This window comes from Oryx dammah, unplaced genomic scaffold (assembly GCF_014754425.2).
Source record: "Oryx dammah isolate SB20612 unplaced genomic scaffold, SCBI_Odam_1.1 HiC_scaffold_18, whole genome shotgun sequence".
NCBI lineage: Eukaryota > Metazoa > Chordata > Mammalia > Artiodactyla > Bovidae > Oryx > Oryx dammah.
This window is the reverse complement of record NW_024070202.1, coordinates 92,814,155-92,829,953: the sequence shown is the minus strand read 5'-3', so window position 1 is coordinate 92,829,953 and position 15,799 is coordinate 92,814,155. Positions and strand designations below refer to the sequence as shown.

The window sequence follows — 15,799 nt, the reverse complement described above, 5'->3', positions numbered from 1 at the left end:
GGGCCGGGGGAGGAGGAGGGGAGAGGGCGGGCGCGCGGGGCGGGAGCGCAGGTGGCGGGGAGGGCGGGCAGAGCGCGGCTGCCGCGGAGCCCGGCGCGGGCGGCTCTGCCGGGGAGCGAGGCTCGCAGCCAGGAGGCGGCGCGGCGGGTGGGAGCGCGGAGCCCGAGCCGGGCCGGGCCGCCCGCCTGGGGCCAGCGCTGCGGGCCGGGGCCGGGCCGCGCCAGACTGGGGGCCGCGCGTCGGCGAAGCCGCCGTGACCGGGACGAGCCGAGGGGGCGTCGGGCGCTGGGAGCACCGGCCAGACTCGGTGGAGCGTCGCCCAGCCGGGCGCCTGGGTCGCCGCGACCGCCCCTTTTCCGGGGACTTGGCCGAGGAGACCCGCCTGCGGGAGAGGAGCAGGTCTGCTGTCTGGGCAGGGGGAGAGGGAGGTGTGTGTGTGCGCGCGCGTGTATGTGTGTGCGCGTGTGCCTGTCTGTGGGGGTGGGTGTGTAGGAATGTGCATGTGGAGGGCGATGATGATGTGTGATGTGTATCTGTATTCTGACTGTGCGGATGTGTGTAGGGGTGTGTGTGCCTCTGTGTCTGTGTATACTGTGAGTCTGTGAGGTAGGGATGTGTGTGTGTGTGTGAGACAGAGAAGGCTGGAAGCTCACAGAGCTTGCATCTGAACCCATGTAGGAGGGAGGGGGCTTGGCAGGACTGAATATGTGTGTTTGTGTGTGTGTGCACTTAGGCGCAGGGATGTGTGAAGGGTGAGTAGGTGAGTGTGGGTCAGGGTGCTAGGTGTGGCCGTGTGTGTGATGTAACAGTGGTGGGTACACGTGTGCCCCCTGGCTTCCCCTCCCCTTCCCCTTCCAGCTTTGTGTGCCTGGGGTGGGTCAGGCGTGTACTGCAGCCAGCCCTTGGTCCAGCTTGCCTGCCTGGCCATCTTTCCCCCAGGAAGCCAGAGATGGCCAGGCCATCCCTCCCCGCAGTACTTCTAGGGTTAAGGGATGGAGAGCAAGCCAAATCCCAGGCAAGAGGGAAAAGGCTGAAGGGGCAGAGCTTCTGCCAGCCCAGGGCACCCTGCTTCCCTGGCCAGAGCCACCTTCTCCAACCTCTGCCATCACTCACCCTGTGCTTTATCCCTCCAGGCCTCCCTGGGTCTGAGTGAGAGTGAGGCTGGAGCAGGGGTGGGAATAGGGGGACACTCATCTGTGAGGGGAGCTTGTTCACAGTTCTGTTACCAGAAGGGTGCTCGGCTCGTAGTAGGCCTGAACAGATACTCTAGGGCAAAAGGAGGAAAGGGGATCAGAGTCTGGGAGTCAAGTCCATGCGCTCTGTTATCAGTCAAGGGTGAGGGCAGCTGGATGCAGTCAGACCCCAGGCCTCAGACTGAGCAGGTGGGGGTGGGGGGTGGGCACTTAGGGAGAAGGAGCCTTGGCTGGAAGGGAAGGGGAACTGCAGGGGAGAGACTGGTGCTGGGACCTGAATGTTCAGCAAGAAGCTGGCTACTCTCCTTGGGCAGAAGCCTTTGTGTCTTGCCCCACCACCTGCTTCTCCTGGATCTGCAGCCTGTCTTGGAGGCATCAGATTCCAACCCGCTAGGGCTCATAGCACTTCTCCTCTCTCCAGGACCTTCGTGCGCAAAGGTGCGGAAGACCCAAGCTCGCTGCCCCACCAGGCCATGGCAGGGTACGGCTATCTGGGGCTGGGGCTGTTCTGCTGGGTCCTGCTTGCTGTTCCTGTGGGCCCCCAGCCTGCCTCCTCTGTCCCAGGGGCCCCTCTCACCACTTTGACCCCCCCGCCCCAGAGTGAGGCCTCGATGCTGTCTCTCAACCTGGGACTTAACTTCAAATTCCACCTTCGGGGACCAGCTGCTGTCTGGGGGAACCCTGTCACGGAGACCCAGGCACTTTCTCCCAGGCCGAGCCGGGAGCCCAAGGAAGAGGCAGCCAATGGGCTGAGGACTGACCCACTTTGGGAACTGCTGGTGGGCTCTCTCGGAAACTCCCCCCCAGAGTGGGGCTCTGCAGAAGGCAGCTCTGCTCCGTGGGCCTCCTCCCCAGCTCTCGAGTCCGCATCCCTCCTCTCGCGGCCCGCTGACAGGCCCACTGCACCCTATCGGCCCAGGATGGGCACTGTGACCTGGGACACTGCTCTGACAGCCACAGCGCCTCCATCCAGTGCTCCCAGGCTCCGCCAGAGTGAGCTGGAGCTGAAGTTTGATGTGGCGCTGAGAGCAGGTGCAGCCCCTACGCTCGGGCATCGAACGCTGCCCCTGCTGCCCAGCCTGCGGGCCAGCCTGGCAGAGATTGCTGGGCGCCTGGGACCCTTTGGTGAGTACCCACCCCCTCCCGAGGAGAGCTGCTGCTGGGCCATCCGGCAGGTAGGAGGAAGCTTCAGCATGGGGCTCTTTTTGCAGGGTTCTTTGGCACGACAGTGTCCCCGCTCCGGAACTTATCAGGCCCGAGCCCCCTAGGCCCAATTACATCCCCAGGCTCTGCCTCTGGAGTTTCAGATTCTCCAGGTGAGTGTCTATTTCACTGCAACAAACGTTTATAGAACACCTCTAAATGACAGTGCCTCCTGTTTTCTCTGACTTAAGGGGAGCTTGCATTCCTTCTCCCAGGCCCTGGGATACAGCCACTGCTCCCATGGGAAATGCCCTCTTTGTCATACAAAGTCTGGTTTGGCTCTTGTAGTTTAGCTTCTGGTATACATGTGGCTGGTCTTCCCTGGTAGCTCAGCTGGTAAAGAATCTACCTACAATGTAGGAGATGCTGGTTTGATTCCTGGGTTGGGAAGATCCCCCTAGAGAAGGGAAATGGCAACCCACTCCAGTACTCTTGCCTGGAGAATCCCATGGACAGAGGAGCTTGGTGGGCTACAGTCCATGGGATCACAAAGAGTCGGACACGACTGAACGACTTCACTTCACTCCAGTATTCTCGGGTTTCCCTGGTGGCTCAGACGGTAAAGAATCTGCCTGCAATGCCAGAGACCTGGGTTCGATCCCTGGGTTGGGAAAACCCCCTGGAGGAGGGCATGGCAACCCATTCCAGTCCCCGTGAACAGAGGAGCCTGGTGGGCTACAGTCCATGGGGTCGCAAAGAGTCGGACACGACTGAGCGGTGAAGCACAGCACGGCACATCCATGTGGCTGGGCTTTCTAGGTGGCACCGGTGGTAAAGAACGCTGCAGCCAATGCAGGAGACGTGAGAGACGGGGTAAGCCTGGGTGGGGAAGACCCCCTGGGGAAAGAAATGGCAACCAACTCCGGTATTCTTGCCTGGAGGAGCCTGGCGGGCTACAGCCCCTAGGGTTGCAAAGAGTCAGACACGACTGAAGCCACTTAGCATGCACACACGCATACATGTGGCTCCAATTCCTGGGACAGTGTCCCCTTTTGGTCAAGCTCTGAGAAAGGACTTGATTTTCTCCAGAGTTCCAGAGGCCAATGCCCGGCTGGCACTCTAGCCCTAATGTGCTCCCTTCGCAGGATTCTTTGGCACCACCCTGTCCCCGCCCCCATCCCCCCAGGAAAGAAAGCTCCTAAGTCCAAGGCCACTGGAACCAGCTGCTTCTCTAAGCTCTGCATTAATTACAACAGCATCACTAGGTAAGTGTCCAATTCATTTGAACTTGACGATTATTTATTGAGCACATACTATGTGCTAGCCACGCACTGACATTCTGGGATCCTTTCATTTGATGGTCATCATGACCATGATCACCATTCTTTTCATCATCACCATGGAGATGTATATTAATGGTCTGAGAGCAAGTGTTGCTGAGGATGGTCCCACAGAGTTAAGGAGCAGTCCTCTGGGAGTTTTGTAATCATAGGCAGAGCAGGATGTAGACAAATGTATCAGGGCAAACAGACTCAGGAACTCCTTCATGATTTCCACAGCCTCAGTACTAACCCCGCCCTCCACTTCAATCTGCCTGGCCTGCCTCCCGCCCTCCCACTCTGAGCTTGGGGCTCTCTCCTTTGCCTTCTGATCTGACATGACATGCTGTCACATGTGGGCAGAGCAGGGCCTCTCATTGGGAAGACATTGAAGAGAAGATCCTGAGCAGAGAGGCACCATCCTTGTCAAGGGAGCCCTTAGAACATGCGTGGAGGCAAGCTGGTGCAGAGGAAAGACCAGGGGCTGTGGGGTCTTGAGACCTGGCTTTGGATCCCAATCTGCTTCCTAACTGGCCAGTGGCCCCACCCTCCTTCCCCCTCCTCAATGATGGCTGGGTAGGCTATTTAAGTTCTTTGAGCCTTAATTTTCTCATATATCTAGGGTTTAGTAATAGTGCCTATTTTGCTATTGTAAAGCTTCCATGTAATGTAAATTTCGGGCATGAGGCTGGTCATGAAGTATTAGCTCATTAAATAGTATCTGTTAATGTGGTTTCCCCCATCGTGTTCCAAATACACTTCCAGGTATACCTCTCAGACACCGCAACTGTGGCCCCAAAATGTGATGGGACAACACATACTGTGAAAGGCAGGGGACACGCTGCTTGGGGAGGGGTTCTGGTAGGTGAAGCCAAGGGCTAACTGTGACTGGGAGTGCTCTGAGCCCCCCCACACCAGGAACTGGTGCAGCAAAGGAAACCCCTGGTCCCCAAGCTTCTTCCAGCTCTAGACTCAACACAGCGACTGACTGTCGAGCACCTGACTGTCGCTCACTCCCTAGTGGTCCCAGCACTCCAGGGCATGTGGGTGGGAAGCCTGCCGTCTCTTCCCCATCCAGCCCAGTGAGCAGCAGTGGCAGGATCTGCTGTGGAGCTGGGGGCAGGCTCTGTGGCCTCAAGGGAAGGAGGCTGGCTGGCGGTCTGTCAGCCTTGGTGACAGCGCTGGCCAGGCAGGTTTAATGAGTCTGGACAGTATCAGAGGCAGCCCAGCCGACTGGTGGCCCCACCCTCCTTCCCCCTCCTCACTGATGGCTGCAGGAAGCCAGTCTCTTCCTGGCTGTTCCTCCTGGATAAACCCCAGAGAGCTCCAGGCCTCCTGGAGAAAAGGCCAAAGGGTTTTTTTTTGTTCATGGCAGTACCTTCTGAGGGGAGTAGTGCCAAGTAGTTAGGGGATAAAGGAATCTCTCTGTATGTTCTCTAGGAACTTTCTAACCTAGGTACAGTTAGCCTTTGACCCTAGGTCTTCTTTTCTCTAGTTCCTCTTTGGACCTGAAAGACGAATGTAAAAAAGCTGGCTTAAAATTCAACATTCAAAAAACTAAGATCATGGCATCCAGCCCCATCACTTCATGGCAAATAGATGGGGAAAAAGTGGAAGCATTGACAGACTTTATTTTCTTGGGCTCCAAAATCACTGTGGATGGTGACTGTAGCCATGAAATGAAAAGATGCTTGCTTCTTGGAAGAAAAGCTATGACAAACCTAGATAGCATATTAAAAAGCAGAGACGTTACTTTGCCAACAAAGGTCCATATAAAGCCTTGGTTTTTCCAGTAGTCATGTAAGGGCATCTGAGGAGACCAAAACATCAGGGGTGAGGGAGAGTGTGTGTGTATTTGATCCCACTGCTGTCCGACTGGCTCTGCCCCACCCCACCCCACCAGCAAACTGTCAGTTCCAGCTGAATGATTCTCCATTTAATTCACTGCTGTGTCTTCAGTAGGTGTTTGGGGATGGTCAGTCTATCCAAATGGTGTTCTTCAAACAGGGTTCACAGAGTGAGACAATGTGTTGATGTTCACTGATTTGGCTAATTGTTGACTTTATAAGGGACAACAGCCTTTTGTTAGTTAAATCAAGAATGAATTTCAGGCCCCAGAAATGGTTACACTCACACGGACACACACCAATGACTGATGGGTGATGAACATTAGCCCATAATGATGAGACCAACAGCAGTTGCATATCGAATGCTGATTATGCACCAGGCTCTCCACAGAGCTTTGCACACATTGGCTATTTATCCTCATCACAGCCCTGCACTCTTCCCCATTTCAGACTCGAGGCATGTGATGGGACAGGAACCAGGGAACATGCTGCCACTGAGCAGGCAGCCTGCTGTAAATATGCAATGTTTTGACAGCTCCCTGTCTGCGCTCTCCAGTTGCCCAGTTCTACCTTTCCCTCCCTTCTCTCCTCCTTACCCTTGTTCTCAGGACTCCTCAGTTTTGCATGTCCTAAGCTTAAGCTCGGAGAAGGCAATGGCAACCCACTCCAGTACACTTGCCTGGAAAATCCCATGGGCAGAGGAGCCTGGAAGGCTGCAGTCCATGGGGTCGCAAAGAGTCAGACATGACTGAGTGACTTCACTTTCCCTTTTCACTTTCATGCATTGGAGAAGCAAATGGCAGCCCACTCCAGTGTTCTTGCCTGGAGAATCCCAGGGACGGCGGAGCCTGGTGGGCTGCTGTCTATGGGGTCACACAGAATTGGACATGACTGAAGCGATTTAGCAACAGTAGCAGAAGCTCAAGCAGGCACTGCCTGGGGTGGGGGTGGGTGGTGGGGGGAGTTCCTGGGGCCTTCCTGTTCTGTCCCACCGAGGCAGGGCTGAGTATGGCCAGGCAGTTGGGGCAGGGGTCTGCTTGTCAAGAGATCCTCCTTGCCTCCTTCTACACCTGTCTCCTGTGCACCTCCCCACCCCCAGCTGGTTCCCCTATCCTTCACCACAATCTTTCTGCCTCCATCCCTGCCTGCAGCTGTGCTTCTGCCCAGCCTGCTAGGTGGGGGAGGGAGGTTTAGCCTGAAGCGTCTTCCCTTGCTGCCTGGCCAAGAGGAAAATCCTTGGGTCTAGTTCTTTCTCACTCCTCTCTTGTTCCAGGAGAGTAGCATGGGGGATCTTAGTCCTCACACTCTCTTACCTGACTTTCCTTTTCCCAAGGGATGTGTGGGGCTGGGAGCCCAAGTTAGCCCGAGCCCCCGAGAGCACCTGAGGGGCTCATTCGCTAAGATGGCATTTTATCCCACTATGATCCCCACAACTGTTCCTTCCTTGGAGTTCAAGGGTAGTCTTGAGACCTAGGGGAGTGATCTCAATGTCATCTTCTGTGAAAGGGGTGAAAACCAAAGGAGTATTAAGGGCCTCAGACTAATAGCTTGTAGTTGAGTCAGGATGGGGACCACGGCCATTGGTAGGCTGAGGGTTGGAGGTATAGCAGGCAGGAAGGCGAGTGAATACGAAAGATTGCTGGCGACAGGAGGGTTGTATCACTTCCTCTGCTGTGTGTGTGCACGCATGCACCTGCACGCATGGTGGCCTTCCTTGAAGAGACTGGGAGAAGGGGGAGGCTATTGAAAAAGGGCTGGAGAAGCTCCTTCTAGCACCAAGGTGTGAGATGGGAATCAGGGGTGCATAAAAAGAGATAAGCAAAGTAGTATTATGAGGTTGCTGTGCCATCAAGAAGAGGGGCTCAAACTGGTGCTCAGATCTGGATTTTAGATGCAGCTCTGCTAATGTGTAACCTTGGACAAGTCACTTTGCCTCTCGGCGCAGCCTCAATATCTTCACTTGGCATGTATTCAATGAGTATCTGCTGAACGCTAACTCTGTGCCAGGACGTTTTAGGGAGGAGTATTCAGATGTGAGCAAAGCAAACAAAAATCCTTGTTCTCATGACTCCTCCTTCCTGGCAGGAGGGTTCAGTTAGAGGGTGCTTCTATAGCTCCCTCCACTTGTAAAATTCTGTGACCTCTTAAGAAAAACCCTTTTCAGTGGAATCACAGTGTACTGAACAAAGCAGGCCTGTGTGGGATGACCGGAGGGGCTGCGAGCTGAAACTCTGGAGGTGTTTGATATGGGAGGGGCTGGTGAGGGGCGGCCAGGTCTGTGTCTTATATTTATGACAAGTCCTTCCTGGATGTCAGGAGGACTCCCATTGGCATACAGGCTACTGGCTGTATGGTGGGTAAGGGGAGGGTTGCACGAATGCCTCAGACGAACATTCTTTGCCCACAGAATCCACCACTCCCACCTCTGGCCTGGACGACCCCTCTCCTGCCAGCCTTGGGAACCTTTCGGTGCAGCCAGAGTGTGGGCCAGGGTCCTGCAGTATCAGAGAGCTGCCTGAACGCGAGGGGCAGCCGCCTGCGGCCCCCCTGCCCCTCTTCTTCCTGACGCTGGAGGCCGACTGGGCAGAGGCCAAGGCTCGCTGGGGTCTGGCCTGGGAGGCCCACGTGTACGGGGTAGGCGCGCTCTTCGGCCTGGTGGCCCTGCTGGCGCTGCTGGCGCTGGCCCTCCTGCCCTGGCGCTGCCCGCCCGGCGCCCCCTGCCTGGCGCTGCTGGACATGCTCCTGCTCTCGGCCGGGACCACGCGGGCCTTCCCGCTTTTCTACGACGCCTATGGGCACCGCGACCGGCTGCCGGCGCTGGCCTGGCTGCTGCTGCAGGACCTCCCGCTGCCCTGCCTGGCCGCCGGCCTGGGCCTGGCCTGCCTGCTGCTGGCCCGGCCGCGCCCGCCGCGCTGCCCCGCCGGCCTGGCCGCGCTGCTGCTCCTGGGGTTGGGGCTGGCGGCCGCCGCCGCCCTCGGGAGCGCCGCCCACCGCCCGCTGCGGGCTCTGCGGCTCGCCTCCCGCGGGCTGCACGCCTTCCTCGCCGCCCTTCTTTCCGGGCTCCTGCTGGCGCTCTCCTGCTGGGGGGGCCGGCGGCGGCGGGCTGGAGCGCCTCTGGGAGGGGCCGGCTTCAAGGGCGCCACGCCTCTCCCGCAGGCGCGCAGCCCCTTCGGCCCGCGTGAGTCCTGGCGGCGCGCGGCGCGCACGGCCCCGGTGGCGGGCACCTTTGGGCTGCTGAGCGGAGCTCTGCAGGGCTACGAGGTGCTGCACGCCCTGGGTTACGGCGGCCAACCTGGCCTGGAGGGGCCCTGGCCCTGGTGGGCCTTCCAGCTCGGCCTGCGCCTCGGCGAGGTGGGCGTCGCGCTCCCGTTGGCGCTGCTGGGCCTCTACCCGGCGCTCTGCAGTCCCCGCGTGCCGCCGCGCTGCTGGGCCAAGCTCTTCCGCCTGTCCCCCGGCCACGCTGCCCCGCTGCTGCCCGGAGGCTGGGTCACCGGGGCCCCGGACAAGAAGCCGCTGGGGAGCGCCATCGCGCGTGGCGACGCGGAACTGCTGCAGCTGTGCGCCCTGGCCGGACCGGGCCCCGACCTCCTCCTCCAGGGAGCAGGCTGCCGGAGCTTCGACGGCGCGGCCGCCCACCCGGCGCCTTCCCCGGCTTCATCTCCCTGCAGCGATGACACAGTGGACTTCCGCCCGCCCTCCCCCATCAACCTGCGGCGCAGCATCGAGGAGGCCCTCTGCAGCGAAGCCCTGCTGGCGCCCGGCCTCTTCCAGGTCCCGGCCTTCGCGGAAGCTCTGCCTAGCCTCGGCGTCTACCGCACCGCCTCGCTGGGGGCTCAGACCGGGGCCGGGCCCATTGGGAGGTCTGGGGAGGCCCCTGGCTCCCCGGCACCCCGCGAGCTGCCCTCTCCCGGGACCTGGCCCGCGGGCAGCAGCGCCTCCTCCGGCTCGCTGTGCGGACTCTCGCGGGACAGCTCGTCCGTGCTCCTGTGCTCCAGCCCGGACAGGGCCCCGCGCTGTCCGCTGGTCTGTGTCCTCAGCCCCCCGCGGCCCTCAGGAAGCAACCCCAGCCTCCTGGCCTCAGGATCCTACCAGGCTCTGTCCCCACCCTCCCGCGACTCCCCAGAACCTGCTCCTGAGCTGCAGGCCGAAGAGGCCTTGCTGCAGGAGCAATTTCTGGACGCCTGCCGACAGATTGACGAGCTGAGCATGGGCAGCGACACCATAGACCTGTGAAGAGGTGGCCCTCCAGCCACCCCCGATCGCACGCCCCCTTCTGGCGCCTGTTCTGCCCCCCCATCTCCCCACTCGAGACCTGCACACTGTAACCCTTCCCCAATCCTGCCTGGCTCAGATACCTCTCCCGGCTTCCTTTCCCATCCAGAGATCCCTGGATGGGTGGGTCAGCAGCCAGGCTCTGTTGATGGGGAACTAGTGCCACCTTCTCTGGAGCCCCGGGGCGTTGATGCCCTCAGCTGCAATTCTAGGCTGGCAGGGGTCCCACTGTCCTTGGCATTCACCAGCAATAAAACTCCAAGGTGCTCCACTCCAGACCACCACTTCCCACTCTGGTGCTGAGTGAGAGGGGCTGTCCTTAGAAGACCTCAGGACCCACCTCTGTCCCCAGACCCACCTCTGCTACGCCCAGGAATCCCATCCCTGCTGAGTGAGACTCTCATGTCCTCCACATGATCCTTCCCCGTAGAAGGGTCCATGGCCCATCTAGGAGACTCTGCAGCAGTTGGGTGGGAGGTGAGCGCTTTCAGAGTTAATTTATCAATAAAATATTTTCAGAGGAGAAAGGTCTGACCTTCTTGGAAAAGCCTAGATGAGGCAACAGCAGCAGTGGTTCTGCGAGAACAGAAAGAGCAGCAGTGTTTGGGTGGGGTGGGTCCATCTCACACCCTAGTTGAGTCCTGACCCAAGCGAGTCTTGTCCTCCACATGACCTTTCCCCATAGATGGCTCCATGGCCCATCGGGATGAGCGAAGGTCCTGGGAGTGGCCCCTTGAAGATCCTTCTGACTCCCCAGGAAGTGGCTTTTCAGAGATGGAACACAACCCTGAGAGGTGAGGCAGAAACTCTGCAATAGTTAGTGGAAATGTCTGTATTCCTAAGGACCTAGCTTCACATCCTGGGGGACAACTGGTTAGGGACTAGTTAGTGGCAAAGTCCTTCATGGAAACGTTGATATGCATCTCAAGAGCATGATCACTTTGAGCTGGGATTCCTAGGAATCTCCCTGCCACATATCTAGAGGAATTCACAGAGGCCTTTTAGATTCATAGAAGAAATTGCTCACTCCATCTACCAACAGGACCTCTTCAAGTCTGTACTCACAACCCTCTTCCCTGGAGAACATTCATCTCCCACAGGTGCAGAGCCTCCCTGGGGAAAGCCTGTCTTCCCCAAGCCCCAGCACCATTCTATCCAACAAAGCAGAGCTCACAGTGCAGAGACCCAGGAATACATCCAGCCACCAGGCACTCTAATCCCTCCCTTGTCCAGGGCATTTGGCTCTGAGCGCTGTAGTGTGCATTTGTCATTTGGCTCAAATGCAGTAAGTTCAGAGTGGCACTAAAACAGAGTTGTAGATTTTAGAATAAATTTCTGGCAGTGTTTTGGCAGATGTCTTGCACATCACAGGGAGGCCCACAGGGGCACACATACTAGGCTTGAAGTGGAAAAACAGGAATAGGAATGGTTTTTTCTTCCAACTCTGCCCATCAGCTCATGAGGATTTGAGAAGGGAAGCAAGGGAGCCAAGAGGGAAGCAGGCTGGGAGGGGGTGGGGCGCTCACCAGACCAGGTCTAATGCTCTAGTGAAAGAATTACAGCACTGCTCAGCTCGCCCCTGAAGCTCTGTCTTGGCTGAAAGGAGCATCCAGGGCTTGGAACCTCAGAAGGAGAAAGGCAGTAAGTGAGGGTCATAGTAGGGAAGGAAATGAGAGGAGGATAGGGCAGGCACCGCTGAGGGATGGGACCCGAGTGGTTCTGACTGTGTCTTCTCCATCACCTGGCTCAGCTTGGCTCAGAAATTCCTGCTGCATCGTTGGTCTGGGCTGAGGCCCAGAGAACTGCCATCCTCCTAATTACAGGCATTTCTCACTGGTGTCATAGTGGCTGTAGCGGACCCAGCCTCAGAGCTGCTTTGTGTCATGGAAGGAGTGCTTGCTGTTCTGAGAAATTGTTTCTTTTCTTCCCCACGTATACCTCCATCTGCCTCTGCTCACACTCAGCTCCTCTCTGCTGTCTCTTCCTCATTGTAATGCTTGCCAGCTGTTCTCACTCACTTTCCCCACCATGGGTCCTTGAGTTCAGGTACACCCCTCCCAGCAAAGCAGTCCAAGACCCACGTATCTCCAGTCACTCTGTCTCTCTCTCTCTCTCTCACACACACACATACACACAGGCTCCTTTTCTGTCTGGACATTCTGAATGGGGCTGGTGAGTTGGGATTGGGGTTGGGGAATAGAGCTTGGTGTCCATCAACTCCATCACTTCTTTGATTTTCCTCAGTGAGAATCGTCTAAGCCTTTTGACTTGATCAAGAGGCAGAGACTTTGGTGAGACAACCCTTCCCTTTTATCTCATGCCTCAGCCCTTCCTAACCCAAAGCAGTTTCCCAGAAGAGCCTGGGTAGACCAGGATGTAATATATACACCCTCAGTTCCAGTTCTTAGTGCTATAGGAGACTGAGAGACAAACTCATCTTCATTCATTCAATCTCTTTAAAACATTTTGAGTTCTTACAATGTGCTTTGATGCTGGGAGTAAAAAGGTGACCTAGGTGAACAACCGGAGAAGGCGATGGCACCCTACTCCAGTGCTCTTTCCTGGAAGATCCCATGGGCAGAGGAGCCTGGTGGGCTGCAGTCCATGGGGTTGCTGAGGGTCGGACATGACTGAGTGACTTCACTTTACCTTTTCACTTTCACGCATTGGAGAAGGAAATGGCGACCCACTCCAGTGTTCTTGCCTGGAGAATCTCAGGGACGGGGGAGCCTGGTGGGCTGCCGTCTATGGGGTCGCACAGAGTCAGACACGACCGAAGCAGCTTAGCAGCAGCAGCAGCAGCAGCAGCAGGTGGACAACAATCCTGAACTCGTGAAGCTGAAGCTCTTTGGGGGAAAGCAGACATTAAAGAGCACATCATATAAGTAATTCCAATAACACAAATAATTAAATACAGTGGTGAAAAGTGCTAAGAATGAGAAGTATGCAGTATTATAAGAATGTTTAGCTTGCAAGCGGGAATGGAGCCAAAAGGATGGAGCTTAGAAGAGGCTGGCTGAGTACAGCCCAGTCCTCTCCTACTTACTTTCCAGGCTCCTGCAAGTGATGGATGAGAGAGAGTCCAGCAGTTTATTTCCCCTGGAAGCCACATTGCTGATGTGGTGCAGGGTACCACGACTCCTGCTATTTAATAAAGAACCCTGCATGTGTCCTGGATAGATGAATGAGCAAATATTCCCGACTGAAGAACTGCATGGCCTTCCTGATATGAGTGGATAGGAGGAGATGCGGCTGAGGCTGAGTCTGGGAGACTGAGATGGGGAGCCAGTTGTGAAAGTCGGGAAGAGTACAAAGGGTCAGCTGCACTGTTTTCCTTCTCTAGGGACATGGAGCTCCTCTGCACTGTGGGTGGCTGCTGCCCTCTGATGGGCACAGGACCACAATTTCTTTTTGTTCTGTAGGGAAGGTTTGGGTCCAAAGCATCTCCAACTTAACCCTGTAGGGGGTGTCCCAAAGGGATGCTGGAGCAGCCTTCTCAGGATTCTTTCCCCAGTGCCCACTGCAGCCAGGACTGGGAAGGTGTCCCCACAGCTAGGGCCCTGACGCTTGTAACTTAGACTTTGGGTATGAAATTTTGATTTCTAAGGTGGTGAGGGGGCAGGAGAGGAGGAGAAAATAAAGGAGAAATGTGGAGTTCTAAATCAACTTTATTCAAAGTGTTCAGTTTCCTTTGTCTATTTGTCTCTCCTTATCCTGGATGGAATTAACCCATGTCCTTATAAATCTGTTTCATATTTCAATACTTCCTCTGCTGAGTTATGTGTTTAAAAATAACTGTGGCATTTTCTTTTAAGCATAAAATACTTCGAGTTAGGGTTTCATAAATCTAATGTTAAACGTTTCCCCTTTCCCCTCATCGCTATCAACCAGTTATCCACCAATCCAAAATGTGTGGAAAGTAGATGGGGTTTGAGGAGAAAGGAAAACGTTTTCACTGTACCTTTTGTACTTTTTGAATGTTCTACCTGCCCTGTGTTCAGGTTATACCATTTAAAAGTAATTACTAAAAAATCACATTGGGTACTTTTGTTCTGTACAAATGTTCTGCAGGGTGCTGCAGTCTTGCACACAGGTCAGCTCCTGAACCCAATGGGGTGGCAAACACTATCTGTGTTCCAGGATCCAGGAGCACCCAGATCTCCTGGCCAGTGAGATTACACAGCCTTGGGTCCATCTAATAAGCTGACCTGAGGAAAGCTGTCTCTGGGAAGACCTGGGTTCTAGGTCTGTATAAGCTGGATGTATTGCTTATTCTGGGTGTGCTCTCTTGTGATCTTGCATGGTGCAGGCTTTGATTTACTTGTAAGTTTTTTTTTTTTTTTTTTTGGTACTGATGTTTGTCTATCTCCACAAGACTATTCTCCATGAAGGCAGGAGCCCTGTCTTTTTTTAGCTCATCAATTTTATCTTTAGTGCCTGGCACATAGTAGGAGCTCAGTAAATATTTTTTGAAAGAATGATTATGTGTGACCTGTGCCTATTTGAACCTTAATAGCTGTAATTTGTCAGCGAAGTGTTAAAGGCACAGATACAGTTATCTGTTAAAGTGTGACAGATGTCTCATATTCTCTGAGAACTGGAGATTTGTTCGAATGATATATGACATGTTGACTTGCATTATGGCTGTGTTTTATGAGCGTAATCTGGGTGCTCCTGGATCCTGGAACATAGGCAGTTTAGAAAATATTTATTAAACATCCACTATATGTCAGATCCTGTTGACCCAGAGCAAAAACAGCTTCTCTGGCCTGCCCTGCTGAGTTTGGTATCGATCCCCAGCAGGTTAGATTGTAATAAGCCTAGAAACTAAGCGAAGCCAAATTTCCCTACAGAGGCGGGGGCGGTACTTGGGTTAGGGGGTGGAGCCCCGTTCAAGAAGCTCCGCCCTCAGGCGGCACGATTTTTCTTCCCTTCCGGAATGGTTTTTCCCTTTCTACTACGTCTTCCTCCGGACCCTTTTGAGTGACGCGCACTTCCGGAGTCTCCCGGCAACTTTCGTAAGCGTGGTCCGCTTACTAAAGCCAGTTAGTTGACTCGTGTGCGCGACCTTTCGCGCCTGTTTCTCGGCCTCATGGCCGGATTGACCCTGTTTGTGGGCCGCCTCCCGCCCTCGGCTCGCAGCGAGCAACTGGAGGAACTATTCAGTCAGGTGGGGCCGGTCAAGCAGTGCTTCGTGGTGACTGAAAAAGGTAGGGGGTGGGGCGATCGAGAACAGAGTTGGGGTTCCTGGGAGCGGATGGAGGCAGAGGACATTCTCCCAGCCTTAAGTGAGCCCTTAAATGAAAGGCCTTGGAAGTTGAATTTCTTTTCCAAACGGGACTCTACACTAGATAAATCCATAGGAGCCGTTTCTGAAAGTCAAGCCAGCCCCTTAAGTTTATGTAGGCCTCCTGTTTATCATGCGCGCTCACATACAAGATCTCATTTCTTAGTGAATAACTTAATAATTGTGATGGACAGAGTGATGGACAGGGAGGCCTGGCGTGCTCCAGTCCATGGGGTTGCAAAGAGTCAGACACGACTGGGCGACTGAACTGAACTTAGTAAAACACTAAGACTTACTGAGAAGCAGTTGATTGCCAGGTGGGGTGCTTGAGTTTCATCTGTGCTGCTGCTGCTAAGTCACTTCAGTCGTGTCCGACTCTGTGCGACCCCATGGACTGCAGCCTACCAGGCTCCTCCGCCCATGGGATTTTCCAGGCAAGAGGACTTTAATCTGTAAGCTCCTTTAATTTCCCCATCAGTCTTGTTGGGTCGAGAGTAAACTCTGTTTTACAGATGAGAAATCTAGGGCTTAGGGAAATTTAGTAACTTCAGCTTAAGTTCGTATTGTTAGTAAGAAGTGGATTCAGAATTGGATCACCAGACCCCGAGCTCTTAACCAATATGTTATTCATTCACCCATTTATGTATTCCGTAAATATTAATTGAATGTTTATACTAGGTTCCAGGCAACTGTTGTAGGTCCTCAGGATACAGTAGTGCACAGACCAAGCCTTGCTCT

The 15,799-nt window shown here is 55.2% G+C and overlaps 2 protein-coding genes across 3 annotated transcripts in view; both read left to right on the top strand.

Annotated features, from left to right (window-relative positions):
• Positions 1–487: 487 nt before the first annotated feature.
• PRRT4 (proline rich transmembrane protein 4) lies at positions 488–10,301 on the top strand. Its single transcript, XM_040259582.1, has 4 exons — positions 488–2,318; positions 2,405–2,509; positions 3,482–3,601; positions 7,910–10,301. Exons 1-4 carry the CDS (start codon positions 1,472–1,474, stop codon positions 9,733–9,735), a joined length of 2,898 nt encoding a protein of 965 aa, XP_040115516.1. The 5' UTR covers positions 488–1,471; the 3' UTR covers positions 9,736–10,301.
• Positions 10,302–14,750: 4,449 nt separating this feature from the next.
• Positions 14,751–15,799, top strand: part of RBM28 (RNA binding motif protein 28) — a 33,428-nt gene continuing 32,379 nt past the window's right edge. For both annotated transcript variants that reach the window (XM_040259581.1, XM_040259580.1), the window contains exon 1: positions 14,751–14,984. In XM_040259581.1, the coding sequence (XP_040115515.1) occupies positions 14,867–14,984 (118 nt within the window). In that variant the 5' untranslated portion in view covers positions 14,751–14,866. The remainder of the gene's footprint in view (positions 14,985–15,799) is intronic.

Excerpts from the sequence above, each read along its gene's own strand:
- PRRT4 (XM_040259582.1), top strand. The coding sequence starts at position 1,472 with ATGTTCAGCAAGAAGCTGGCTACTCTCCTTGGGCAGAAGCCTTTGTGT. Across the intron at positions 2,510-3,481 it reads TGGAGTTTCAGATTCTCCAG|GATTCTTTGGCACCACCCTG; the intron begins GTGAGTGTCTAT and ends CTCCCTTCGCAG. Across the intron at positions 3,602-7,909 it reads AATTACAACAGCATCACTAG|AATCCACCACTCCCACCTCT; the intron begins GTAAGTGTCCAA and ends CTTTGCCCACAG.